This window comes from Podarcis raffonei, chromosome 4, assembly GCF_027172205.1.
Source record: "Podarcis raffonei isolate rPodRaf1 chromosome 4, rPodRaf1.pri, whole genome shotgun sequence".
NCBI classification, from domain to species: Eukaryota; Metazoa; Chordata; class Lepidosauria; order Squamata; family Lacertidae; genus Podarcis; species Podarcis raffonei.
The window spans coordinates 23639799-23666947 of NC_070605.1; the positions used below are offsets into that span (position 1 = coordinate 23639799).

At 45.3% G+C, this 27149-nt stretch overlaps 2 protein-coding genes across 8 annotated transcripts in view; one reads left to right on the top strand and one right to left on the bottom strand.

Moving 5' to 3' along the window:
- ALKBH8 (alkB homolog 8, tRNA methyltransferase) overlaps window positions 1-27149 on the bottom strand; it is a 245775-nt gene that overhangs the window by 80362 nt on the left and 138264 nt on the right. The gene's annotated exons all lie outside the window — the stretch shown is intronic.
- The window catches only part of ELMOD1 (ELMO domain containing 1), a 46728-nt gene that overhangs the window by 3662 nt on the left and 15917 nt on the right, over window positions 1-27149 (top strand). For 4 of the 7 annotated variants that reach the window (XM_053385760.1, XM_053385753.1, XM_053385754.1 and 1 more), the window contains exons 2-7: window positions 9595-9698; window positions 19915-20060; window positions 20478-20506; window positions 21946-22043; window positions 24011-24140; window positions 26625-26758. In XM_053385760.1, coding sequence (XP_053241735.1) covers window positions 9682-9698; window positions 19915-20060; window positions 20478-20506; window positions 21946-22043; window positions 24011-24140; window positions 26625-26758 — 554 coding nt within the window. In that variant the 5' untranslated portion in view covers window positions 9595-9681. Of the gene's footprint in view, window positions 1-9594; window positions 9699-17939; window positions 18073-19914; window positions 20061-20477; window positions 20507-21945; window positions 22044-24010; window positions 24141-26624; window positions 26759-27149 lie in introns of all 7 variants that reach the window. The other 3 variants (XM_053385756.1, XM_053385757.1, XM_053385758.1) reach the window with 3 other exon arrangements.

Genomic DNA, 27149 nt, shown 5'->3' on the forward strand with positions numbered 1-27149 from the left:
CTCTCTCTCTGCTGGTGATAGTCCCAGCAGTGGGAGTGTGAATATACACATAGCTCCAGATGGTAGCTGATGTCTTAAAACAGGTAATCTAAAATCTGCTTCTTGGCGTCGTTCCTGCTTTTTGCAGAGCCGTGAGTTGTTAGTGAGCATAGCAAGTAGCTTTGCTTGCTGTGTATATAATATATAGACCCTGCAGCACACTTAGCTTGCCAAGTGCTCGAGTAAGCCTGTAGATTTGAGGCCGGAACTGCATATTTGGTGGTGGAATCTGGGTCTCTTGTCAAAAGGTTGGTGATGGATTGGCAGTGGGGAATGATTTTCCGGAGGGAAGCAGTGGGAGGGAAGCTCAGCACCGAACTGGAGTTCCAGAGATTTGTTTTGCCAGAACAGCATCCACCTCCCTCAGGTGATATAAAGGGGATATCGGAAGTGATTTAAGAGCAAGTGTGGCATAGTGGCAAAATCCAGGTTCAAACCCCCACTCGACCATCAAGATCACTAGCTGACCCTGGATTAAGCTGCAGTTGTTCCCCTGGTGGTAGGTTTAGATCGGGCAAAGAGGCGTCCCTCTGCCCAGCCCTGCTGGGCCTCCACTGGCAGAGCTCATCATTCCAGCTGCCAAAGGTGCAGGTGAGTGCAATTCCTGCTTGCAGCATTCCTGCCAGCAGTAGCTTGCAGCAAGGCCTGGGAGGAGAAAGCATTCTTGGGAGGGATTGAGTCAAGTTGGGGGCTTGCCCTGCTGACATCATGTCACATCGCATCGGGCCCTATCACTGTGCCAGGCTGGCACAGCGGTTTGCCTACTCCCACCCTTCCGCTGTGGTTTGATGCAGGTGGCACTGTGGTCTAAACCGCTGAGCCTCTTGGGCTTGCTGATCAAAAGGTTGGCAGTTCGAATCCCCACAACGGGGTGAGCTCCCGTTTCTCTGTCCCAGCTCCTGCCAACCTAGCAGTTCGCAAGCATACCAGTGCAAGCAGATAAATAGGTACCACTGCGGCGGGAAGGTAAACAGTGTTTCCGTGCGCTCTGGTTTCTGTCAGTGTTCCGTTGTACCAGAAGCGGGTTAGTCATGCTGACCACATGACCCAGAAAGCTGTCTGTGGACAAACACCGGCTCCCTCGGCCTGAAAGCAATATGAGCGCCGCAACCCCATAGTCACCTTTGACTGGACTTAACCGTCCAGGCCTCCTTTACCTTTACCTTTTACCTGCCATGTGTGGCTGCACTGTGGAGGAAGCAGTGGCTCTGCCATTCCCTTAAGATGCACTGCTACCCAGCGAGGGTTTGGGTTGCAGTGCCAGTTGCTATCTCTCAGCCTAACCTACATCGAAGGGTTGTTGTGAAAATAAAATGGGGCAAACCATATGTGCCAGGGGTGGGCGTGCTGTTTTGGTGAAGGGCCACATTCCATCAGGCAGAATCTGCCCAGGACCAAATAACTGATGGAGCCCAGAGAGAGTGGAGCCTGTCCCCCTTTTTCCGTCTTGTTGCCACCTCCTTGTCTCTCTCCATCTCTTTTTTTACACACCTGGCATCTCCCCACCCCCCTTTCACAAAATTAAATAGAGGGCCACCTGCGGCCCACTCCGTACATACTGTCTAGAACTCCCTGGAGGGAAAGGTGGGCTTGTAACATAGATACAAATAAATTGTGTGTCTTTGTTAGAGGAATCCCCAAATGTCAAGGGTAATATTTATTTCATTCTGGAAAGCACCTGCCCCAGATTGAAGTGAGACATGTGCAGTGTGAGTCTTTGTAGGCTGGCTGGTTCTGATTGCCTCTGAAATTCAGGCCAACATCAGAGGCAAAGGCCCAGCGTCTTCCCTGAGGCTGCGTTAGTGGTGGTTGCAAATTTTGGCCAGATACAAAATTTAGAGGAAAGGTGGGATATAAACACCATAACAAAATAAAAGCTTTGCAAGTTTTCCACTGGCTGTCTTTCGGACGCCAGCAGTCTGTAGTGAAACAGACGCTGCTAAATAATTAGTGCTTTCTGCCGAAGGAGCTCAGCAACGGACGAGAGACGTCACCCCTTGAGTTGAGATACCATCGTTGTGGCTCACTTTACCAACTTACTGTAGCCTGAGTCTTGCGGTCCTGGACACCGCGCGCCAGATTTTGTAGAACATCAACACAAGCACTGAAGGAGAATTTTCTTGGACTCTGCTGCTTCTGCCATTTCCTCTTCTTTTTGGAGTATGTGTTGAGGAGCGTTGCCGTTTAACAGTTGTGTAGGAAGAACTTCCATGAGAAGTTCACAGGTTTTGGGTAGCCACTATTTGTTGTCGTTATAATAATAATAATAATTTATTATTTATACCCCGCCTATCTGGGCGGCTTCCAACCAAATATTAAAATATAATAATCTATTAACCATTAAAAGCTTCCCTCGTTGGCCTTGTGCCTTCCCTGAGTGCTGATGGAGAACTTGGGGAAGGGTCTCATCTCTGGCTTGGTGCTGTGCTTTGGGGGCCCTTGGAATGCTCTTTAATACACAGCATGATACATACACAGCAGATGGCTCTGTGGGTTAAACCACAGAGCCTAGGACTTGCCGATCAGAAGGTCTGCAGTTCAAATCCCCGTGACGGGGTGAGCTCTCATTGCTTGGTCCCTGCTCCTGCCAACCTAGCAGTTCGAAAGCACGTCAAAGTGCAAGTAGGTACCACTCTGGTGGGAAGGTAAATGGCGTTTCCGTGCGCTGCTCTGGTTTGCCAGAAGCGGCTTAGTCATGCTGTCCACGTGACCTGGAAGCTGTACGCCGGCTCCCTCAGCCAATTAAGCAAGATGAATACCGCAACCCCAGAGTCGTCCGCGAATGGACCTAATGGACCTTGATCTTATGAAGTCTGGATCTACATTAAAAGTAGCATCACGTCACTTTAAAAAACAATTGTGAAAGGGTCCTGGGAACTACAGTTCGTTGAGAGTGCTATTCCCCTCAGAGAGCTATGGTTTGCAGAGGGTGCTAACAGCCAATCCCTCATGAAATTGTGGGAATTACAGCTCTGTGAGGGAAATAGGTAGTACAGGTGCCAAACTCGAATCAACTGGGATGGCCAAATTTCTCCCCCACAAGTTGTCCACGAGTTTTAGGGAGGGGGGCTTATTTATCTATTTTTTCACCTGCACAGCAATTCATTCTGCTTTGTATTGTTTCTGGTTTATCAAGTAATTGGAAGGATATTGACACTGAGAAAATAATTACAGCCAGCCCTGAAGATAGTTCAGTCATTCGTGTGGAAGAAGCGCTGTGAGCTGCACTGGAATCTCGGAAAGGGTTTGATAAGGCCCTTGAGCTTAATCTTTCATGCCCCTCTGCTCTGCAACAAACTAGTCACTGGATGAATAGGTCTCTCTGTCGTGTGTGTTTACTTCATATTGTTTTTAAATTCAGCTGACTGTTTTGTGTGTGTTGGTTTAAACCGTGTTTTAGCTGTTTTGCTTGATTTTGTACCTTGAGACATGTGTGGAAGGCGGTTAATAAAAAATATTGAGGTCGGGGAGAACTGTGGCTCAGTGATAGAGCTGGAAGTCTTGAGTTCGAGTCCTGGCTGCTCCAAGTTGGGCTGGGAAAATATTGTGTCTGAAAACTCAGAAAATAAATAAAAAGGGGTGGGAGAGCAGGAAAAAGCAAACCCCGGAAGGGCCATCTGACATCTCGCAGGAGCCCTCATTGTGGGGGGGCTTAAAACAACCACCTCCTTGTGTGGTGGGGGCAGAGACCACTCTGCACCAGCTTCAGACAGGTAGAGATGGTTGTGTGTGGCCGTTCTGGCCTTGTGCGATTTTGCTTATACATGCGATAGCTGGGAACTCAACCCCTGTGTCAGAGGAGATCTACCTGTATATGTGTAAATGCATCATGGTACAGACATTTGTATACATGGACTTTATGAGGAAGAGGGTTGGTGACTCCTTGCCACAGCTCATCACTTGGTCCTGTTTTGTTCAACCCAGGAGGCCCAAGCAGGGCTTTTCTTGTCTCTTAGGAACGGGCAGAATAAAATGCGATCAGGTCAATAATGCCTACAGCTCATTCCAGGAGCTGCTATTAATTTTCTTCTGACATCTCTTTGATCAGAAAACAGGAAGACAGATGTCTCTGTTTATTGGCTCTGGATTCTGTTGATTTAATTGCAAACAAAGCCAAGGAATTCAGCTGCAAATTAATTTTTTTTAATAAGCAGCAATAAAATAAAATCCCACATTACTACTCTTGACAAACACTCTTGAAAATGCACATCAGAAAGCAGAATGACTCAATTTACACCTTACCTTTCCTTGCTGTTTTTTTTCTGTTTTCATCTTTTATCTTCCTCTAGATCTCCCCCTCTTTAGCATATTTTTCAACCTTGACTTTTTTTAAAAAAACACGCCCCCTCCTAGTTAAGCATCTTGCCAGGATGAAGGATCTCTCTTTTCTTGATTGCGCCAAAAGGACCTCTTTAGCTTCCTCCTTGTGCTTTGGCAGAGGTTGAATTGTCCTACCATGATGCAACAGAGGCAGGATTTGTCTCTGAGGCGGTTGTGTGAGTGTACGTTGGAGGCACATTTTGTGTTTTAAAAATACATCTGGACCTACAGTGTGCTGCCAGTGAATGGTGCCTTAACCCACTGCCTGCCACATCCATCTTCATCCTGATTTCTGCCAGAGTCACCTCCTCGGCTTCCAGCCACACAATAAACCCAATGCTTTCATCTCTCCTTCTCTGACATCAGGTACCATTTTGAAACTATTTTGGGTGGGGGGAGGCAGTTAAGCAGCTTCAAGGGGCATCACTGGAAAAGTGATGTTTGGAATCCTAAGTTGATGGAAACCACAGGAGGGAGAGAGCGCTCTTGCGTTCGAATCCTGCTTGCTGGTTTCCTACAGACAACTGGTCAGCCACTGTGAGAACAGAATGCCGGACTAGATGGGTCATTGGCCTGATCCAGCAGGCTCTTCTTACGTTCTTATGCTGAGGTAAAATAAAGAGTCAGGACACCTTTGGTCCCCCAGGTGTTTCTGAACTGCAACTCCCATCAGCCTTAACAAACATGGCTGATGATCCAGGATGATGGGAGTTTTAGGTTAGCAGCACTTGGAGGCTTCCAACACATGAACACATGAGGTAAAATGTTTAAACATAGCTTCCACTGCCACTTTGAATTCTCACCTCCCAGAGCTGCTTTTCCTTGTGTTAAACATAATCTAGAAGTGTCACAATCAGGGGTCAATAAACTTTTTCAGCAGGGGGCCGGTCCACTGTCCCTCAGACCTTCTGGGGGGCTGGACTATGTTGTAAAAAAATAATAATGAACAAATTCCTATGCCCCACAAATAACCCAGAGATGTATTTTAAATAAAAGGACACATTCTACTCATGCACAAACACCAGGCAGGCAACCACAAATAACCCAGAGATGCATTTTAAATAAAAGGACACATTCTACTCATGTAAAAACACGCTGATTCCCAGACCGTCCGCGGGCTGGATTTAGAAGGCGATTGGGGCGGATCTGGCCCCCGGGCCTTAGTTTGCCTACCCATGGTCAGGATGGTAATGCTAGACTAGGCCACAGGTGAAACCACCAGTCCATGCAGCATAACAAGCTTTTGAAACAGCTTCTGTGTGGCTCCTGGTCATGTGTGTTCATCCTAAGAGTTGGTCCTGAGGAATGTGCCTTTGCTGGTGGTGCCTGCAAAGCCCCTTTCATCCACATCCCCAGCTTTACCTGCCCCTCACCTGATGCTGGGATCTGGGGCAGGTGGGCGTGGCTGGACTGGAACAGTCTTGCAGGCCAAATGGGGAGGCTGGTGGACCAAATTCGGGCCAGGCAGCCCCTGAAAATGCACCAGCAACCAGGGCAACTGGTTTGATATTAGGGTAGGCTGTTCCTACTGCCTCACCCCTACAAGCGTCAAGGTGATGGCATTTTGCACCTGTTGACTTTTCGGTTCTTTGGTTGGAGAAACGCACAGCAAGTTTTGAACAGCTGTGAATTTCGGAGGATTGCCTTGTTTCGGTTCTCGTACCGTTCTAGAAACTGCGAATTTGATCCATTTGGCAAACTAAATTGAATCTCACCCCTGACTCTGACAATTGGCCATGCAGGGTGAGGTAAACACAGCAGCCTCTGGAGGGCATCAGGTTGGGGAAGGCTGCTTCAGACCAAAGGCCAAACCTATTTAACCTTTCACCCTGCCAAGTAATTGCAAATCACATTCCAGGCACTTAAAGAATTGGATGGCTGGCTCAATCAGGGATGTCTGCAGATGCTGAGTAAATCTATGGAACCAGCTGTTAATTAGACTGCATGTCCCAAGAGAGAAAAAGTGAGCACTGGTGTACATGGTTGTTCTCAACTTAAGGTCGCTGTCAAATTAGGGAAGAGGGGCAGGCAGCTTTCCCTCTTGTTTTTACCTTTCCTTTTTTGCTTTTCCACCCCTCTCCCCACCTCCCATCTTGGTACAACATAAGGAACATCAAAGGCATCTTCAGGGAGTGTTAGAAGCCAAGCTTGCCTGCCAAGGCATTAATGAAATCAGTTTGCTGTTAGCCATTCTTTCTCTTCTCCTCCTCGTTGTCCTCAAGCAGGTGCCACTGCTGTCAGTAGTAATTGCAGCTAAATTCAGGGACAGCAGCAGGAACCAGGCAGTCAAAAGCAATCTTGATGAAAGAGGCTTTCGCCGGCTGGGGCTCGCGTAGTTTTGCAGCGAACACTCACATGATATCCAACAGGAAAGTTGCTTTTGAGTGCTTTTCCTTTTAGCAGGTGACATTATAATTTATTCACAGATCTTTCTGAAAGAAGAAGAAAGGGGAGAGATCAGTAGGCAGGATAAAAGGATTGCATTCAAACGAAAACAAAAACCTCACTGCCTCTCTGGGTTGTATGGTACAATTGGCCATGTTTTTATCCCAAGCATGCTCAAAATGTTGGGAAGGAGGGTCAGTAGACATGGGTGCATGTCTGCCCTTTTACAGCCTTTTCATGTGCAGAATCCTTAGTGATTGAGTGTCATACCATGATGTGGTCACATAACAGTGGACCCAAGCATCCCTCCCCAACAGGTGAACTGAAATTTTAATACTTTCCTGATGGCTCCAAAATGCCTTTGCAGTAGCATGATGAAATGTCCGCCTGTGCTAAAAATACAGTGGTACCTCGGGTTATATACGCTTCAGGTTACATATGCTTCAGGTTACAGACTCCACTAATCCAGAAATAGTACCTCGGGTTAAGAACTTTGCTTCAGGATGAGAACAGAAGATATTCTCCGGCGGCGCAGCATCAGCAGGAGGCCCCATTAGCTAAAGCGGTGCTTCAGTTTAAGAACAGTTTCAGGTTAAGAACAGACCTCTGGAACGAATTAAGAACTTAACCTGAGGTACCACTGTACTGGATTTGGTTGGAACCACATTCATGCTATTCCCAGCTTCTTCACAGTTAGGGAGAGGCAGAACTTCTTGTTTGTGCTGCATAAAGTTTTGGAAGAGCCCCAGATCAATCCATCACAAGTGCTTTTGGAGTTAGGCCAGGAAATGGAGCCGCATTGGATCTGGGGGTTTAGCCCAGCACAAAAACTTTCTGTTCCCCTAAATGAAAACTGTGTCTCGGAGGAAAGTCTACCTGCTTCTTTTTTCTAACGAAGATTTGCAGTGCATCGGTTTGAAGTTCTGTTTGGATTTCCAGTTACTTGGTTTAGTGCCTACGCCACTGTAACATATGTACACGCCCTCTCTGAAAGCAGTTGTGAATAAAAACTTTTACTAGCATCTTCCAAATAGCAGCCAGGAGGGGGCAGGGAGATCCACAACTTTGGGGTGCAACAAAGATGGCAAAACCCCTGTTGCTCTTAAATCACTGACAATGTTCACCTGGATGTTATTCGGATAGTCTTTGCATGTAAGTCACACACTTTGGGTTGTATCCAAAGAAGTGCTAAGTCGCAAGTCATTTAACGGTATACTTTGTTCTGTTGTGATGAAATGTTTTGCACCAGCAGCACATCGTGTGGCAGAATGGATAAACTGGTGCTATTCTGTTGCACCACGGATTGGACAATCTCTTGTGCAACGGTTTTCTGCTAGCACAGCCGTTGCCTTGGATCCCTGTGTTGCGCATCGTTAAAATTCACCTGTCCTCCCGCTAGCACAGAAGTCCTTGTGCCAGTGTACAGAGAGCATAGGATGCAGCTCACAGATAGCCCTTTTGATATTTGCTACTTTGACATTCTGTTAGAATGAGACTTACAAAAAGGAATGCATAGCAGCAAAAATTATAACATCAAGAAAGCCTGAAGGAGACTCTTGCTCCATTACGGAGAGGAAATGGTGAAGCTGTTCAGTGTCATTTATTTCACGACACAAACAGATTCACCTTTTCCTCATTAGCAGGCTTCCTTATAACAGAAGTTCTCTGACTTACAAGATGTGCACTACAAGTCCTGCCCTCAGGAACTCCATAGTAGGGACCCAGATAATCTCAAATCAAAACCTCATAATGATGATACAGTTTTGGATAAATGTTGTACCTTTTTCCCAAGTATTTCTGAATTCTTTACAGACATTAGTTACAGGCACACTATCAAAGATAGTCCCCTCACAAAGCTACAATTCCCAGGCTGGTTTAGCAGTCAGCCCGCTTCCTTGAGAACTCTGGGAATTTTAACTCTGTGAGGGGACTAGGCATCTCCTAATATTAGCGCCCTTAACAAACTACAGTGGTACCTCGGGTTACATACGCTTCAGGTTACAGACTCTGCTAACCCAGAAATAGTGCTTCAGGTTAAGAACTTTGCTTCAGGGTGAGAACAGAAATCGTGCTCCGGCAGCACGTCAGCAGCAGGAGGCCCCATTAGCTAAAGTGGTGCTTCAGGTTAAGAACAGTTTCAGGTTAAGTACGGACTTCCGGAACAAATTAAGTACTTAACCCGAGGTACCACTGTATAATTCCCAGGATTCTTTGAGGGAAGACATGACTGTTTAGTAAAATACTGCTTTAAATGTAGGGTACGGGTGGGGCCGTTGTCTAACCTCCTTACGAACGGATCAGGATGAATGCTCAGTAAACGAGTTTGTCTGAAGCACCCACAATAAACTTTAAACAGATAAAACGAACAACAGGTTAATTCACTGGCGGCAGCAAGCAAACATTTTGTCACCTTTCACCTGGCTGCCTACTTACTTTATTTTATTTGAAGCAATATGTAATTCAATGCTTGGTTGACCCATTGACATTTTTTTAAAAAACAACTTTTAAAAATAGGTGTATATTTGCTTGGATCGGATCTGTGTAGCAGTGTCACAAGAACTAGCCAACTTTTTCTCATTTAAACTGTAACGCTCAGGAAAACAAAGCCATTTTACAGTTTGTTTTTACCTTCTCCTGAACGAGAAAGGAATTCATTTAACATGAATGTGTTGAGGGTCAGCCATTCTACTCTGCAAATGCTGAATCTGACCTCGAGTGCTTAGATGCATCTTTTGGCTTTGATTATATCCCACCACACACACACGTTAAAGACATTTGTAAAGACCACCCAACTAGACTTGGGCCTTGTTTACTTCTCTTTCACCAAACGTGTTCAACTTGCTTTCGCAGCATATTTAACTTCTGGAGAAAACATTGCTTGTGATCAGCTGAGGATAGTTCCTGAAAGTGAAAGAACTGAAGAACAAAAACACCAAAATGAAGCACTTCCTGAGGTAACACTCCTATATTTTTGCTTGCATAATATTTATCTTACTCTGTCTATTATAGAGCCAAGGTAATATTTCTGCATCGAGAATAGCTCCCATCTTGTGATCAGTTGAAAGTATAAATGGTCTCATTGTCTGTGCAGAGTTCTGACACACCAATTTCACTGGCTGTCCTGCCTAGCACCTTCCTTAACTGCCCTCAGTAGGCATTGGTTGTTCAGCCTTTCAAACCTGATTGGCAGCCTTAAGGACTGGGAGCATGAAAACTCAGAACAGAAGCCTCGAGTCTCTGAAGTGCTAAATAATGTGTCAAATGGAAAGGGTGCCATTTTGTGTGTGTGTGTTTTAGGGACTGTTGCTAATTAGGATGGAAATGTACAGCCGTTGAAAAAACATTGCCCTGGGTAGTTTTTTGTTTGACCTTGGAGATATCATCTCATGCACTTTGTGATTCATGATAGACAAGATGGATGTGAACAGCCCGGGAAGAATTATTCTCATTCTAAACTGGTTTTGTTTACCATTGGTGATACCATCATGTAGCCAAATTCAATTGGCTATGCAGCATTATGACATCATAACAAGCACCTCCCCCGGTACAGGGCAAGATGGTCTTTAAGAGCTTCTGAGGGATGGGTGTCTACTGGTTATTCCATGGCCAGCAGATTGTCACTTGCTGACAATGCAAAAACAGGCCTTCTTAGTGATAACACCCACCATCTGAAATGGTAATGGTAATTTGTGAGTTGAAGAGAATAATCTCTATATGCCTCTTAAAGAATTATATGCTTATCCAAGCTTCTCTTGACTCTTAATTTTTATTTTTTGTTTTGTTTTGTACCGCTCTGAGGTGGGTTGTGGTTTTTTTTGCACTTGTGTTTTGTTTTTATCTATTTTTTAGGAAACTTTCTTGAATGCTGTTGCATTGTTGTTTTCGTATAAACCTCTCAGAGATTTGTTATTAAATTAAGATGTATGAACCTGAACGGTATGAAGTACTCTACGATTTGAAAACAGACATGCTGAAAGTACTTCTGTTGCTCATGAAAAATCTTTAAATAAAAACATAAAAAGATGTATGAACCATTTTATAAATTAATAAATTAGATTATCACTGATTGCCTGTGGCTAGCTGTAGAAGGAAGCCCCCAACCAGGTTTTGAAAATGGTGTTGATGCAGCAGCTGGGAAAATAACGGCACTGAACTTTCACACATTTAAAAGGCAGTTGGGGACATATTTCTGCCCATTCCTTTAAAAGCACTACAGAAAACAGAAAAACCCTGAAAGGAAGGTTTCTCTGGAAACATGTTGACAGGTGTCCATTCACCCAGCTGTCTGGAAGCAGGTCTCACTGGCCACCTTGCAAGCAAGGCACCGAGAAGTACACAGGGTAAGGTCTGCTTTGCACCACTCTTTGAAGAAAAGAAATAGCAGGAGACGCTAGGCATTTCTTATCTTCTCCAAGCTGCAATAGGGATGAGAGCAGATCTTCCTCTCTCCCAGTCCCAAGTCTCTTGGCACTTGCAGTTGGCGGTGGCAACCACAGATAATGGCTGGCGGGTAAGCCAAGTCATCATTTGTGGACCTCCTCCAGATTGTACCCTTCATAAGCTTTGTTCTGCAAGAATTAAGCGCCTACGTTAATAGCAGACTGAGAGAGTTGCCCACTTTGCTGGTGTAAATATTCCTGATGTATGTGGATCAGTGGTCTGATTCTGCATGAGACAGCTTCCTTTGTTCTTCCTAAGCAGGCGTGGGATCACACTCTAGCAGTTTTAATATAATTTTTGAATGTATGTTTGATAACACCTTGTGCACAGTCTTTGTCTTTGACTAGGGTAATGGCTGGGTTTTTTATAGCTGATTTGTTATCAGTATTTTTAGGAGCTAATTTGAAACAGTAAGCAGTTGATTTTGAGCCATATAGAAAGATCTGAGGAGTTCCTAAGCTAAATCTCAGTAAGGCACGTAGCAGCTTGTAGATCTCTATGGACCAGTCTCTCAGGCGCTCTCCATGGTGCTGCTTGGCTGTTCATCTGCCTGAGTCTTAAACTGTTATGCAGGCATACATAGGAGATATTGCTGGTTCGGCACCAGACCATCTCAATCAAGTGAATATCACAAGACAGCAAGTCCCACTTGTTTGTTTGTTTCCCAGTGCATATAAAAGTTTTGTTTACACTATACCATAGTCTTATTACCTGAAGGAGCGTCTCCACCCCCATTGTTCAAACCAGATACTGAAGTCCAGGTCCAAGGGCCTTCTGGCGGTTCCCTCACAGCGAGAAGTAAGGTTACAGGGAATTAGGCTGAGGGCCTTCTCAGTAGTGCTGCCCACCCTGTGGAACACCCTCCCATTAGATGTCAAGGAAATAAACAACTATCTGACTTTTAGAAGATATCTGAAGGCAGCCCTGTTTAGGAAAAATTTTAATGTTTGATATTTTGTCATGCTTTTAATATTCTGTTGGGAGCTACCCAGAGTGGCTGGGGTATAAGTAATAAATTATTATTATTATTATTATTATTATTATTATTATTATTAGGCCAGGCCTCGCTGGCTACAGGAACTGGGGAGAAACCCAGCTCCAGGCCTAGCCAGCTCCACTTGCATGATGAGAAGAGGGTATGACTGCACATGTTCTTGATTACGGTCTCATCCACACCATATATTTAAAGTACATTGTTTCCCCCAAAGAATCCTAGGAACCGTAGTTTGTTAAGGATGCTGGGGGTTGTAGCTCTGTGAGGAATAAACTACAGTTTCCAAGTATGGATGTGACCTCTTTACTTGGGTAGACCAAAGTAAAGAGAATTTGGGGATGGTGGTGGAGTATAAAAACATCAAAGGGTCATTTGGCACATTAAAGACACACAGATTGATTTTGGCACAGGCTTCTATGGATTACAGTCCACTTCAGCAGATGCATGAGGTGTTATCTTGAGTTGCAGTTTTGTGGTTTGAGAGGCAAGGAGATGACCTTGTAAACTGTGAGGTTAGTAGGAAAAGGGATGCAGAAAAGCAAAGGTGGTGATGGTATGACATTAAAATTGGTTGATAAAATGTTGATAACACAGACATCCCGGTAATTGGTACACCAATTAGCACATGTTGTGTGGTTAATGAGTGATAATACATAAACAAGCAGATTGCATTTAAATGGGGTTAAATCCTTCACACAGGTAATGGAAAAGGTGAGCTGCACTGACTTCAGTCAGAATTGTTTGTGGTTGTTGCCTGACAGCGTGTGTGTGCATGTGTGTGCATGTGAGTGCGTGTGTGTGCAAAAAGTATATTTGCCCTACTTTTTGGTCCAGAGACATTCAGAGAGGATTACAACTGAAAACCATAAATAAAACCCATAATTGGTAACTTTTTTTTAAAGGAACATAAAATATTGTGTGTAACAGCATTTGTGCTATGGGGGCAACTCTTGGAAACATTGTGTGCTGCAGTGGGATGTTTGGAGCCCGCAAGTATGACAGAACTGGATTTTATCAGCGACGTTTTCTAAAAGAGAACAGACTGAGGTAATTTGGAGCTCTGTGTATGTATCTGTGCCTTATTTGTTTAGTTAAACAGTTTATATACTGTTTAGCATCTCAAGTCTCTAAACAGTGCGGAGTGAGGTTAAGAAGATGCAGTAAAGATAAAAACAGTGGAAAGTGAAAACAGTTAAAAATAACTGTGAGATCAGAAAACTTAATTAAAAGGGCTGCTGATTAATTTATTTTTAATGACTTCATCAGGCATTGGAAGTTCAGCAGAGAGGGAGATTCTGATTTCAGCCCGGAGGAAGTTCCACAGAATTGGGCCCACAATACTGAACACACTGCTCCTGGTGGATATGAACATATCCAAGCCACAAGGGACCCCTGACTCCCCTGAAGACCTCCATGATCATGGGGGGATATGTGGATTAAGGTGTCCTGAACCAAGTTGTTGATGGCCTTGCAAATTAATCCAAGAACTGTGAATCTAGCCAAGTAGCCTATGGGAAATTAGTACAAGCTTTTTGGCTAACTGAGTTATGTGCTGGATCTACTCCATCCCCACCAACTCTGTGTGAGAGAGAAAGAAGAACTTATTATGACTACAGTCGTACCTTGGATCCTGAACATCTTGCGAGTCGAAAGTTTTGGCTCCCGAACGCCGCAAACCCGGAAGTGAGTGTTCCAGTTTGCGAACGTTCTTGGGAAACCAAATGTCCAACTGGGCTTCCATGGCTTCCAATTGGCTGCAGGAGCTTCCTGCAGCCAGTCGGAAACCTTGCCTTGGTTTCCGGACTTCTGGAACGGATTCTGTTCGACTTCCAAGGTACCACTGTATATTCAGGTATAGCTTCCTTCCAATAAATCTGTTCTGAACAAGTGATGACCCAGAAATCCATATGGCTGATCATGCAGTACTAGTTACACAACCACTATTTGGTGTGTGTTTTGCTGCTGTTTTTAGACTTTATTTTCCTTGCTCTTGGAAAGAGGATGAGGATAGTCTCCATCTCTGCATGATAGACAGAGCCATGGGATAAAGCCATCTTGGAGCTGGAGTTCGTGGCTGCTGCTCCGATTGGCCTTGGTTGTTGTCCTGGCAACAGTGCTTTCACTGGCCTTCCTGGTCCATGCAGAGGCCTAGTTAGGACTCTGCCGCAGATCTAGGCTTGACTAGTTCCTACTATCTCCATTCCCCTCCCTCTGCTGTATTTTACTACAGCCTGCAATAGGCACTCTGGAGGCTTCTTTTATTCATTATTCATTTCAACATTTCCTCCTTTGCTCTTCAGCTAAAAAAAGGCTCCCAGAGTAACTTACAGATCACTTTTTTTAAAAGGCAGTCTGTGCCCATAGGCTTACCAGCTTAAAAAGACACCACGCGAAAGTAAAATGGATTGGGAGGAAAGATGAGAATAAGCCAAGTCTTAGGGCTTATCCTCACTTCATCTCCACTCTTCAGAGCTGAGTCGGAGCAAACAGCCATTCGGGTTTTCCCCAGATTGACATTTGCTCTGGTTTAGAACTAAAGAACAGATTTTCCATGGGAAAGGAGCAGGGGAAAACTAGAGCGCCCAGGACAAGTAGAACTATGAAGCAGCCCTTAGTTACAAGTTCTTCCAATGGCCAGCTTGAGGTGGAAGCAGTTTGAGGAGAGGAGATGCCAAAAATTGCTGGTCTCTTGGTGGTGTGGATCTCTTCCTCCAATCTAGTGGAATGGCTGTGACCAGTTGATGGAAGGAGGACTCTGGCTTCTCAGCAGAGTGAGAACCTTCAGCATCCCTTCTCTTCCCTCCTCTGCTATAGCATCATGGAATCTTGCTCTGTGGTGGAAATAAGGCAGCCACCTTCAATTTTGTTTGCCAAACACATTTTTATCCTCCTCCTTGTCTCAGACACTAGGATGGGAAAACAATGAGGTAAGGAAATACAGATAAAGAGGTAGAGATTATTATTATTATTTATTACTTATACCCCGCCCATCTGGCCAGGCCTCCCCAGCCACTCTGGGCGGCTTCCAACAGGATATTAAAAACACAATGAAAGATGAAACATTAAAAACTTCCCTAAACAGGGCTGCCTTCGGATGTCTTCTAAAAGTCAGATAGTTGTTTATTTCCTTGACATCTGATGGGAGGGCGGGCGCCACTACAGTGGTACCTCGGGTTAAGTACTTAATTCGTTCCGGAGGTCCGTTCTTAACCTGAAACGGTTCTTAACCTGAAGCACCACTTTAGCTAATGGGGCCTCCTGCTGCTGCCGCGCCGCCAGAACACGATTTCTGTTCTCATCCTGAAACAAAGTTCTTAACCTGAAGCACTATTTCTGGGTTAGCGAAGTCTGTAACCTGAAGTGTATGTAACCTGAAGCATATGTAACCTGAGGTACCACTATACTGAGAAGTCCCTCTCCTTGGTACCCTGTAACCTCCGTGTCCGGGCAGAATGATGGGGGTGGAGAGGCTCCTTCAGGTATACTGGGTCCAAGGCCAATAAAGTAGGAAAATGAGAGAGGCTGAGAGGCAAGCTAGTCAGAGATGTTCAGATAAAGCAGGTATGGGAAGGAAGTCTTTGAGCTTCCAGATGTCGCTGAACTACAACTCTCACCAACCCCAGCAAGTATTGCCAATGGGCATGGATGATGGGAGTTGTAGTTAAGCAACATTTGGAGGGACGGAAGTTCCTCACCTCAGCTCTATAAAGAGAAAAGTCAAGTAAGCCTCTTTTTCTAGTCATGTTTACCTCAGCTGATGGGGCCTTTCCTTTCACAAAGGTATGTCCGCAGGTAGGTGGGTTTGCATTCCTGCCTTCTACCCACATATACAGCCTCACACATGAATCTGGCATACTCAGATATGCTCATTTGAGTGTTTTTTTTTCTTAGACGGAAGGATTGTGGGAATGGACTTGGTTTGCGGGTTGTTCTGTTAGTCATCCTGTGGCTTTTGTTAACATACATGATTTCAGAGTGCCCAAAACAGGTTTCTTCTCTTAGAATCTGCTGTGGCTGTTGGTTGTGGCATTTCTGAAAACCTGCGTTGCACGTTGCCAAGCAGTTTTTTTGGTGCCGGCTGATCTCTTGATGTATGTAGCAGCTCTCATATGTAGTCTGCTCACATCCAGAGAAATAAATCATTGAGGCAGATGCATCATGAGGACGATCCACAGAGTATGTAATGTTTTTGAACGACTTTGCTCTGCTATGAACTCCGGTTGCCATAGTGCCTTTCCATATCTAAACAGATGGATAAACAGAAAAATCACTCATCTCTGTATCTGAGAATCTGGCTACTACTTAGTACAATATTGAGGGAAACAAAGAAACATGCAGAAGGAGGTCATCTGAGAAAGGTAGCCCGTTCTTCATAATACCCAGTGCAGGTTTTTAGCAGACTCCTTCACTGACAATCTTATATAAAGCCTGTAAAAGCCATTGGATCTGGTCATATCTGCATATTCATTTACTCTGAAATTTATAAGAGGTTTCTGAAAGCAGGGAAGCTCCTGCTTTCTATCTGAAGCATAAATGAAGCTAATCGGAGTGTCATAATGAATGTGTGCGGTTCAGCAAACTTTATTACACCAGTCCTTAGCAGCGAAAATGATTGCCTTCTCTGTCACTTCCTGTTTAAGGCTAAAGCTTGGCTTTCCTAGAGCTGTGTTCATAATTTCTGTGGGTGGATGAAAGAGTTGTGTCAAGGCATATTATATGTTGTGAGCCATTCCTTCACCTTTATATTTTGACAGCCCCAATCTGCAGCAAGGGACCCAACTAACTGTGGACTTTGCTCACACAGCTGCCATCGCTTGAAGGAGTAGTGGCTCGCTCTCTTGGGGCAAGAAGAAGCTATACTACCGATTTGTGTGAAAGGGATGTATGGGAGTGTTAGCGGAGGGGTAGTACCTCTGGTAAGGGACACATCCTTCTGGGATTGTTTGTCCACCTTTGGTCCCCACCCTGCACTCGGCTCTCACCTGTGCCTCCTAGAACAGGCATAGGCAAACTCTGGCCCTCCATATGTTTGGGACTACAGTTCCCATCATCCCTAGCTAACAGGACCAGTGGTCAGGGATGATGGGAATTGTAGTACCAAACATCTGGAGGGCTGGAGTTTGCCTATGCCTGTCCTAGAAGCTGTCAGCATGTGACAGCAGCCACACCCCAGGAACGCCTTCAACTGGCTGGCCAAACTTCGTGAGGGTAGCCAATGGGTCTCAAATGTGAGTTAAGGACTTCCCCTGCATGCAAAGACAGGCTCTGACAGATTAAGACCAATAGTCGGTCCAATGGTCAAGAAGGTGGTTTGTGCTCATGCTGTAGAGGGAACTGAGGGGCAGATGGGGCTCATCAGGCTGGGAAAGTAGCTCATCTAGGAGAAGGAAAACTCTGATCCTAAACCTCTTCTGCCTTGTGGGATATCTTAGGGAAAAGGCTAACGATGAAACCCTACAGAAGTGGTCCCTAAGTGGAGTCCCTAAGATGGTTGGATGGCGTCTTGTACACCTCCTTCCAGCAACTCCTGCAGCCAAGCTGAGTTTGTGCTGGAGAGGGAAAGTGCTGGGTCAAGGGCTGACCCACTTTCTAATTTCTTAAAAATATTAAGTTCTCGTTCTGAAAACGCCGTGCCATGTTAAAACGCTTCTTCTTTTCTTTTCTTTTAAAAAAGGCATTAATTTGTGATCTTAGTGGAATTAGGAAAGTCAGCTCATCTTAAAGTGTAATCCATTTCATGAATAGTGTGCTTTCATTGCAGGATTTCTACAAGCAAGGATTATTTTTTATAAAACAAAACAAAAGATTCCATACTTTTAACTCTCCATTCTTGTTCCTAAAGAAGATCTCCAATGTCATAAGTTTAAGATGGACGAGTAGTGTGTCATTTAAAGGTACCCACCAAATGAATATTATCTTACTTTAGATATCTGGCTATAATATAGTGCTTTCTAAGTAGTATCCACTGTGAGCTGTGTTCTGTAATAGCTTTTTTTGTGCTGCAGAAACAATGTGATATATCTTACTGGCTCCACTTTGACTGATGTTGGTACTTAAGATAAGCTGATCGGACAATGCAGGCTCCCAGATATGGCATCTGGGCTGCTGTTCTTCTTCTCCACTTCTGCTCTGCCATGGTTTGGCTTAGCATATTATCTGAACCTGGTTTATCTCCTCTTGACAAACTATGAGCCTACAGACTTTGGCTACAGCTCGTGGTTTGTGTAAAGCAAGACAGACCATGAACCTGAGTTTGAATTTGCTACACCAAACCAATGGCTCAGTTCAAAGCAACAAAGCAGGGGTTCAGACCAGCTCCTTTCAGGGTTTGGGTGCATGAGAGAGTTCCATATGATGAACTCTCTCAGGCAACTGAACCAAGCAGGATTGAACTCACACATCAGCTCATGTGCTGGGGGTTCAGTCCTGCTATCTACAGGAGAAGCAGCCACATCTCGACGTGCCCCATGCCTGGTGCCAAATGGGAAGTCCTGACGGGCCAAATATGGACTGCAGGCCAGAGGTTACCCATCCCTGGACCAGGTGTCCAGTGTACCTCTGATCAGTGCAATCTTCATTGTGCTTGTATCTATGACACACCACCATCTGCAGGCAGAACTGGGTGCTGTGTCAGCCAAGTTGTAGGCCATCAGGAATAGAATCGACATAGGGTGGTTGTGTGTATTGTGTACTATGCTGTTACTTGTTGGTTTAAGAACAGTTCCTGTTTGGTGGCTCTCTTGGCTCCAGCTGAAACTACATCAAGTGTGCAGTTTGGACAAGGTCTTTGACATTCCCTGAGGGGCACCATTTTCTTCCGCCAACCTAAGAGGCCAAAATGCATTCCAGACCCTAAGGACTGAAGCTCTTGATTAGAAGGTCTAATGAACTTGCATCCAAACCAACTTAGCATTCCTGCCCTTCAGCCCTTTTCACATAGACTAGTCCTTTTCTGAACCTCACACATTCTTGCCATTTTCCAGCGCACTCTGTCTCCCATCATCCATTCTCATTTCTCAACATTCCACTCCCTCCACTTCACCTTCTCTCAGAACAGGTTTATACTGAGCATGTGGGGGCCACGCTCTTATGAAATCCCGCTGACTATCATTAGCCTCGGCAACGGCTTTTTAATAAAAGCTGCAAAATGTTTACGCTTTGTTAGAGGAAAGCACGTTCCAGGTGTTCCTGTTAACATGTCACAACAACCCACTTTTGCAAACACACCATACAAATGGAGAGGTGTTTCCAGGAAACGCCACCCCAAACACACACTTCCTGTCCATCTGCAGAAGTCTCTCATCAAACGGTTGTTTAGAATAAGTCATTTCTTATCCTTTCTACCCTAAGTTCAGGATTGATCACCCTCAAACTTACCTCTCACGCAGTGCCAAATTTCAAATCGGCCCATTGAACCATTTTCTAACTACAAACTGTAGTTCCTCCTCCTGCCCCCCACCCCAATTTATTATAGCAGTGGGATGTGAATCACCCTAGATGTACAACTGCAGCAGCATGCCTTTTGTCTGAGAATGGCTAGCAGGCTCTCGTTTACTAAACAGAACCTTAATTCTTTTGTTTTTGAACATCCTTACTCCTGACAATAGGCCCCAGTAGTATGGTGTGTGTTAGACATCTTCTTAAAGATAACTTTGAATAATGGAACTCTTTCAGGGGGACTTTGCTTCACCTCAGGAGCTTTCCTTGAGTTCTCACTCTAAGGATTATTTTGACAGAATGCTTGTCCAGGTTTGCCTGTACTTCTATTGCAAATGCTTATGGCGCTGCCTGAAATTCGTGGCGAGGAAACTGACGGGACGCTGCGAGTTGCAAAGGATCTGCTACAGCACAAAGCCTGGCGCTGGCAGAACTATGAAAATCGGTAAGTGGTTTTGAAACCATTGCTCTGGTATTTAATGTTGTTCCGTGTCGTAATTGCTGTGTGTATGAGAGAAAGAGATTACACTGCAGTATAGCTTTAAAATTAGCTTAGGTCTCAACTTGCATTTTAAACTATAGCCTCAAGCAGAATGTCAACATACCCAGTCAATTGCAAACGCATTTTGCATTTTACGTTACTGAACCAATATAGCTTGCCTTTTCGTTTGTATCCGTATGAGAACCTTCTTCACTATTTGTGGGGATTTGGCTACACATTTTTATAACTGCATAAGAAAAGAGGAAAGTTGGGAAGGAGAGAATTACAAAGGTTTGTGATAGTATTTTCATTGTTGGCTGTGTTGTTGAAAATGCAAAAAGCCTAATAGAAGTTAAAGTTTTAAAAATGTTTTCTTGACAGAATCATCATTGAGAAGTTCAAAAAACAAGGTAAGTAAATGTTTGTATTTTTGTCTCCATGTTTGGCCGATTGTATTAGCAGCTTACACAGGCTTACAAGCAAGAAAACCTTCTTGCCAACATACGAAGCCACATTAGGCCATTCATGCAGCCTTGCATTTAACTACTTGCCTGGTTGCCAGAGGCAACTAGGAGTACCTTGCAGGCGAGTGCATTGAATTCCATCTAGGCAAGTGAGCAGGCTGGGGGGGGGGAGCTGATATTTGTATTGTTCCCTCCTCTACCAACCTGCTTGGCTTCCATGCGGGCTGCAGAGTGCTCAACAAGACCCAAAGTCAGCTGGTTGTCAGGTCTTGAGAAGCCCCTTTCAAAACTCTTATCATGCACAGCACTCTGAAAGCGACTAAGCAACACTCAACCACCAACTGATTGTTGGGTCTTGCTAAGCCCTATTAAAAGCACTGTCTGTGAGCGTCATTGAGAGAGTAATTGTCAGAATGTTTTGTACGCTGAAAAGTGGTATAAAATTCAGGAAAACATTAGTCAGTCTTTATCCAAGCATATGTTAGCGAGATATCATACAGAATAATCTACTCAGATTCTAAGACCATCAAAGAATATTGCTAAGCTTTGTACCTCAGTTTCTAAGATGCCAGGCATTTTGCAACTTTCCACATTTTTCCTCCCAACACCCTTTTGAGTTAGGACACTGCTCAGGCCAGGAGAGAACTTTGTATCTTTCATATTTTAATGCAGACATATAAAATTTGCGTTTCCCGAACCAATATTTGAACCAAACACAACTCTCCTTCAAAACTCATACTTCTCCAAATTTGCAATGCAGGCCCAAAAATGCTTTGAGTAGTTAAAGCAATGTACAAAAATGCATTCTTTCATGGGAAAATTGTGGGAATGCAATGGTGCTTGTATTGGGAGAGAGATGTGTGCAGTAATGCATGCCAATTTCCAAGCAGACTTTTATTTTGTAAAAAATTTACAAACATGAGTAAACCCACTTTAAGACTGCAGAAATGAGAATTGGAAGGAAACGGAAATGGAAAGATTGACTTTCCTCTACAACTCTCTACTTACCTCATTTAGCAGATGGAAGGAGAGACTGAGGAACCGTGACTTGTCCAAGGCACTTATTGACCTGGTGCCAATTTACTTACTAATTTGGTTTATTTCATGAGATTTATACACCCCTCGATTGCAAAAACAAACAAACAAACCTCAATGCAGTTTGCGGAAAAGTAGACTTGGTGGGGGAGGGATGAGGTGTACATATTGATACAGTTGACCATGTTCAGTATGACGCATGCATACAAAGAAGCCTAGATCTGTGGCGCCACCACTGCTGGAGGGCACCATGTTGGCTGTGATACTTCTCACAAAGTTGCATTCTGTTGTTCCTGCAGCGCTTCACTTCCTGTGGTAGTGACCAATGTGCGTTAAATTTTTTTCCCCAGTTGCTCCAGAATTCAGTCAGTGTTCATCCAGATGCTATTGAAAAAACTATAGATGCCATCATGGAACTGAAGAGGATTAATCCAGATGTAAACCCGCAGTAAGTTCGTGTGAATGGAGTGGGATGGCAAAAGTTATATGCTTAAATGATTGTGTGCTTCATCTCTTTGAGGGGGGTCTGTCTTCCCACATAAGTTCACAGTATTGTGTGCTTTGATTCTTTAGTTGTGCCCGCTGATGATCACAGGTGACTTTTGGTCTGGTTTCATTTTCTGTCTGTTCAGCCCTTTCATGTCTATGGTACAACTAGATCTGGAGGCAAAGCACCACCTGTAACAACCACATTATTGATCATGACGTTGCAGCTTCTTGAACCATGGCTTGTAAAAGGTGGAAATGAGCCAGTATGTAAACGTATATACACACAGGCCAGACACAGACACTGACACCCAGATTTCTGACCATGCTTTAGTCACCTGAGCCACATCATCCCAAATTTCCAGCATATATCCATGATGTGAGGCTGTGGTCTAAACCACTGAGCTTCTTGGGCATGCTGATCGGAAGGTCAGCAGTTCGAATCCCCACAACGGGGTGAGCTCCCATTGCTCTGTCCCAGCTCCTGCCAACCTAGCAGCTCGAAAGCATGCCAGTGCAAGTAGATAAATAGGTACCGCTGTGGCAGGAAGGTAAATGGTGTTTCCGTGCACTCTGGCACTTGTCATGGTCCTCCGTGCACCAGTAGCGGTTTAGTCATGCTGGACACATGACCTGGAAAACTGTCTGTGGACAAACACCGACTCCCTCGGCCTGAAAGCAAGATGAGCACCGCAACCCCATAGTTGCTTTGACTGGACTTAACCGTCCAGGGGTCCTTGACCTTTTTAAAGGTAAAGGTAAAGGTACCCCTGCCCATACGGGCCAGTCTTGACAGACTCTGGGGTTGTGCGCCCATCTCACTTAAGAGGCCAGGGGCCAGCGCTGTCCGGAGACACTTCCGGGTCACGTGGCCAGCGTGACAAAGCTGCACCTGGCGAGCCAGCGCAGCACACGGAAACGCCGTTTACCTTCCCGCCAGTAAGCGGTCCCTATTTATCTACTTGCACCTGGGGGTGCTTTCGAACTGCTAGGTTGGCAGGCGCTGGGACCGAGCAACGGGAGCGCACCCCGCCGCGGGGATTCGAACTGCCGACCTTTCGATCGGCAAGCCCTAGGCGCTGAGGCTTTTACCCACAGCGCCACCCGCGTCCCCTTGACCTTTTTACCTTGCTACAAAACTACTCCTGTTCCTAGGTTGTGTGTGAAGTTCTCCTTCAGCCTACGTTCTCACCGGCCATCTTTATGTTGCCTGTGTCATTTCTTCATGTGCACAGGGATGGTGAACATGCATATTTTTTGTATTTACAATCTCAGCCCAGACTACCACCACCCAAAATAGTGCCCTACTCAGGGCTTCACTTATTATATAGATGATTGGTATCTGTTTCCAATACCAGGCCTGACTCCTTAGATTATGTGAAGAAAAGTGCACTCTGCACATGCTCAGAAGCATTTCCCTCATCATTAAACTATTACTTCCCTAGAATTAAGGATCCAGGCTTCTAGAGTATATGGTGTGGGGTTTTCCCCCCATGTAGACCTGAGCCACAACTGTGGGGCAGCATGTCCCCCTTCCACACATAAAAATCCACACCAGGTTTTCCATTGCCACTTGGCAGAGAGCAAATCAGGTCTGCTGGAAGTGAAGGCTTATGGGAGAGCAGCAAAGAGCATAGTTGTCAAAGGGAGCTTTGAAAATGATGTGACCTTGGGGGAAGCGATGTCATTAGTCTCTTTCGCTTTTCTCCCTGCCGTGGGCATCACCTGTGGCAAAGCTTCTCGGCTATCAGTGCAGGCAGCGCAACATAGGTTCAGAACTGCTGTTCCATTGCCTCAATGAGCATGCCTTTTCACATTCATGAATGGCAGAAAGGATAAAAGTGTAGCTCCACGCTGAGGTAATGTCAATCATGCAAAGCTAAATTACTGAGCGTAGGGTTCTTACCATTTGTCATCTTTTCACTCTAGGCTAGGTGTCTCTCTGCAGGCCTGCCTCCTACAGATTGTAGGGTACAGGAATTTGATTGCAGAGGTTGAAAAACTGCGTAGAGAGCCCTATGATTCTGAGGATCCCCAGCATGAAGAAATGCTTCTGAAGGTAAGCCGTGGAGGCGCACTTCCAAAGAGCTCTTTACATTCCAAGAGACTGTTAACTGAAACCAGTCTCCGCAAAAGGCTTGACCGCACAATTGTCTGTACTGAGAACAGCTTGTTACCTCCAATTTATTTATTAGCATGATCTAGGCTAAGCATAGAGGGACGCGGATGGCGCTGTGGGTTAAACCACAGAGCCTAGGACTTGCCAATCAGAAGGTCGGCGGTTCGAATCCCCGCAATGGGGTGAGCTCCCGTTTCTCAGTCCCAGCTCCTGCCAACCTAGCGGTTCGAAAGCACATCAAAGTGCAAGTAGATAAATAGGTCCCGCTCCAGCGGGAAGGTAAACGGCGTTTCCGTGCGCTGCTCTGGTTTGCCAGAAGCGGCTTGGTCATGCTGGCCACATGACCCGGAAGCTGTACGCCAGCTCCCTTGGCCAATAAAGCGAGATGAGCGCCGCACCCCCAGAGTCAGTCATGACTGGACCTAATGGTCAGGGGTCCCTTTACCTTTTAGGCTAAGCATGGGTAACCTTTTCTTTTGTCGAGGGCCACATTCCCGCTGAGTTAATGTGCCAGGGGACACATGCCCCTGGGTAGATTTCGAGACAAAAATGTTCTGGAGAAGCTAACTCAGAATAAAGACTCTCCTGTTCAGAATATAGGCTCATTTCTGTGTTCACTTCTCTCCTCTCCTGCTTCTGATTCTGCACTTCTCTCTGCCACAGACTCCCTCCACTCACTAAGCCCTTTTACCTCTTCAGCTTCTGATAGCTCCTCCTGGTCTCCTCCCTCTGACCACTTACCATCACACCACCACCAATCCCCTGGCCCTGAGCCTTCTTCCCTTGGGGGTTCCCCAGTTGTTTCCTCCTCCTCCCCCCTCCTCTGCATCCAACCAGTCCATGACACAGATGCACCTCACCCAAGGCAGGTGTTTCATAAATGGGGAGCTACCACCGAGATGGCCCTGCCACAGGTCAGGGCCAGCTGTGCAGCCTCCAGGGGTGGCATCACCAACAAGGCTTCTCCTGATGAGCCCACATGCCAGTGTTGGGAAGGTAAAACAGGGCAGAGCAACAAATATAATTTGTTACCTTGACACATTTGGCTAGTTTCTGCGCACACTCTCACACCCCTCTCTGTGCTCCATCCAGTCAAGCAAAGGCCTTATCAAGGACACTTTCCACCCATGCAAAAGCATAATTGGTGTGAAGCAGGGCCAATGAGGATGTGGCCTGGAGACAGACTTGTCCCAGGTTCCCTACATCTCCTGTAGGGGATGTGTGGGTAAAATGATGCAGGCTGTTTGAGACCTGCGATCAGGTTTTCTGACACTGTTTACCGCATTTTTTGCTCTATAAGACTCACTTTTTCCCTCCTAAAAAGTAAGGGGAAATGTGTGTGTGTCTTATGGAGCGAATGCAGGCTGCGCAGCTATCCCAGACGTCAGAACAGCAAGAGGGATTGCTGCTTTCACTGTGCAGTGATCCCTCTTGCTGTTCTGGCTTCTGAGATTCAGAATATTTTTTTTCTTGTTTTCCTCCTCCAAAAACTAGGTGCGTCTTGTGGTCTGGTGCGTCTTATAGAGTGAAAAATACGGTACTTTGAAAACAGCCATAGGGAAGAGGAGTGTTGGAGGATGAAGGTGTTAATCTTCCTTTTCCTCAGAATGAGGGAATGACAGGAACGAAATCTGTGATGGGCCAAAGGAGAGGGGAAAGTATTCGGGTTTGGGTGTCCTGTCAGCAGAGAGTATTTGGCCAGAGGTGGTAAGGGGGGCAGTTAGTGGGGGACAGTAGTAGCTAGACGGAGGTGACAAGCAACACAAGCAGGGGCACAGCCCATAGTAAAGAATAATAGTAAAGAATAAGGTTTAAATATTACTAATATTACTAATACTAAATATTACTAAAGTCACCCCTTCATTTCTTGCTGCGCATCTCTTAGGGCAGCATGAATTTTTACTTGGGGGTAGGGCTGTGAAGCGGAGGGGCCCTGAATCTGCTCTCCTTCCTGAAAGCACTTGTATATATCGCTTTTATTTTCTTGTTTGTTTGTGTCCTTGTGAAATTGGCTTAAAGCAGGTGGGGGGGATCTCTCAAGCCTTGGAGAATCAAGAAGGCTAATTGCCTTAGTGCTTTGAAACTGCACTGAGATTTGCAACCAAATAAACTTGAGGGTGCCCCCCCCCCACTTATGCAGAGGCAGTGAATATTCCCAGTTAGCCCTTGTCAATGTTTTTACACCATTTCTACATTAGGCCAAAAGATGGGGGGGGGGGTTCCAGCAGGCCGTATTTCAAATGTCTGCTATGTCTGAGGAATACTTCTTCCCCAATCTGTATTTGCTCCAGGCGCCTCCGAATGCTGTGCATAACAATGAAGGCAAAATCCCATAGAGAACTACTAGTTTCAGAAATGTCAATCCATTGAAGGTCTGAGTTGTAACATACCTGTGATTTTCCCCTCCCCCTCCCCCTCCTGTAGCTATGGAAATGCTTGAAACCTGATTTCCCATTGGAAGCCCGGATTTCCAAGCAGTGGTGTGAAATTGGTTTCCAAGGCGATGATCCTAAAACAGATTTCAGAGGAATGGGCCTCCTGGGGCTGTATAACTTATTGTAAGTATATTTCTGCTGCTCTTAAAGGTTGAACCTAAAGGTATAAATTATCCTCCTGCTTATATGTTTCAGGCTTTGTTAAGGCAATTGTCATTCTAGATAGCTTGTAGGTTCCTACCACAGTTGCTGCAATTTTTCTTCCCTCTTGATGAGAAGTAATTTCTTTTCCTTTTCTAGGAACAATTTATTTCACATTCTCCACAACCCAGTTATATCCAGTGCTTCATGAGCAGACATTCTGCACGCCCAGCAATTGGGCTTTTCTTCTCCTCATGGGTGGCGCTGTGGTCTAAACCACAGAGCCTAGGGCTTGTCAATCAGAAGGTTGGCAGTTCGAATCCCCGCAATGGGGTGAGCTCCCGTTGCTCGGTCCCTGCTCCTGCCAACCTAG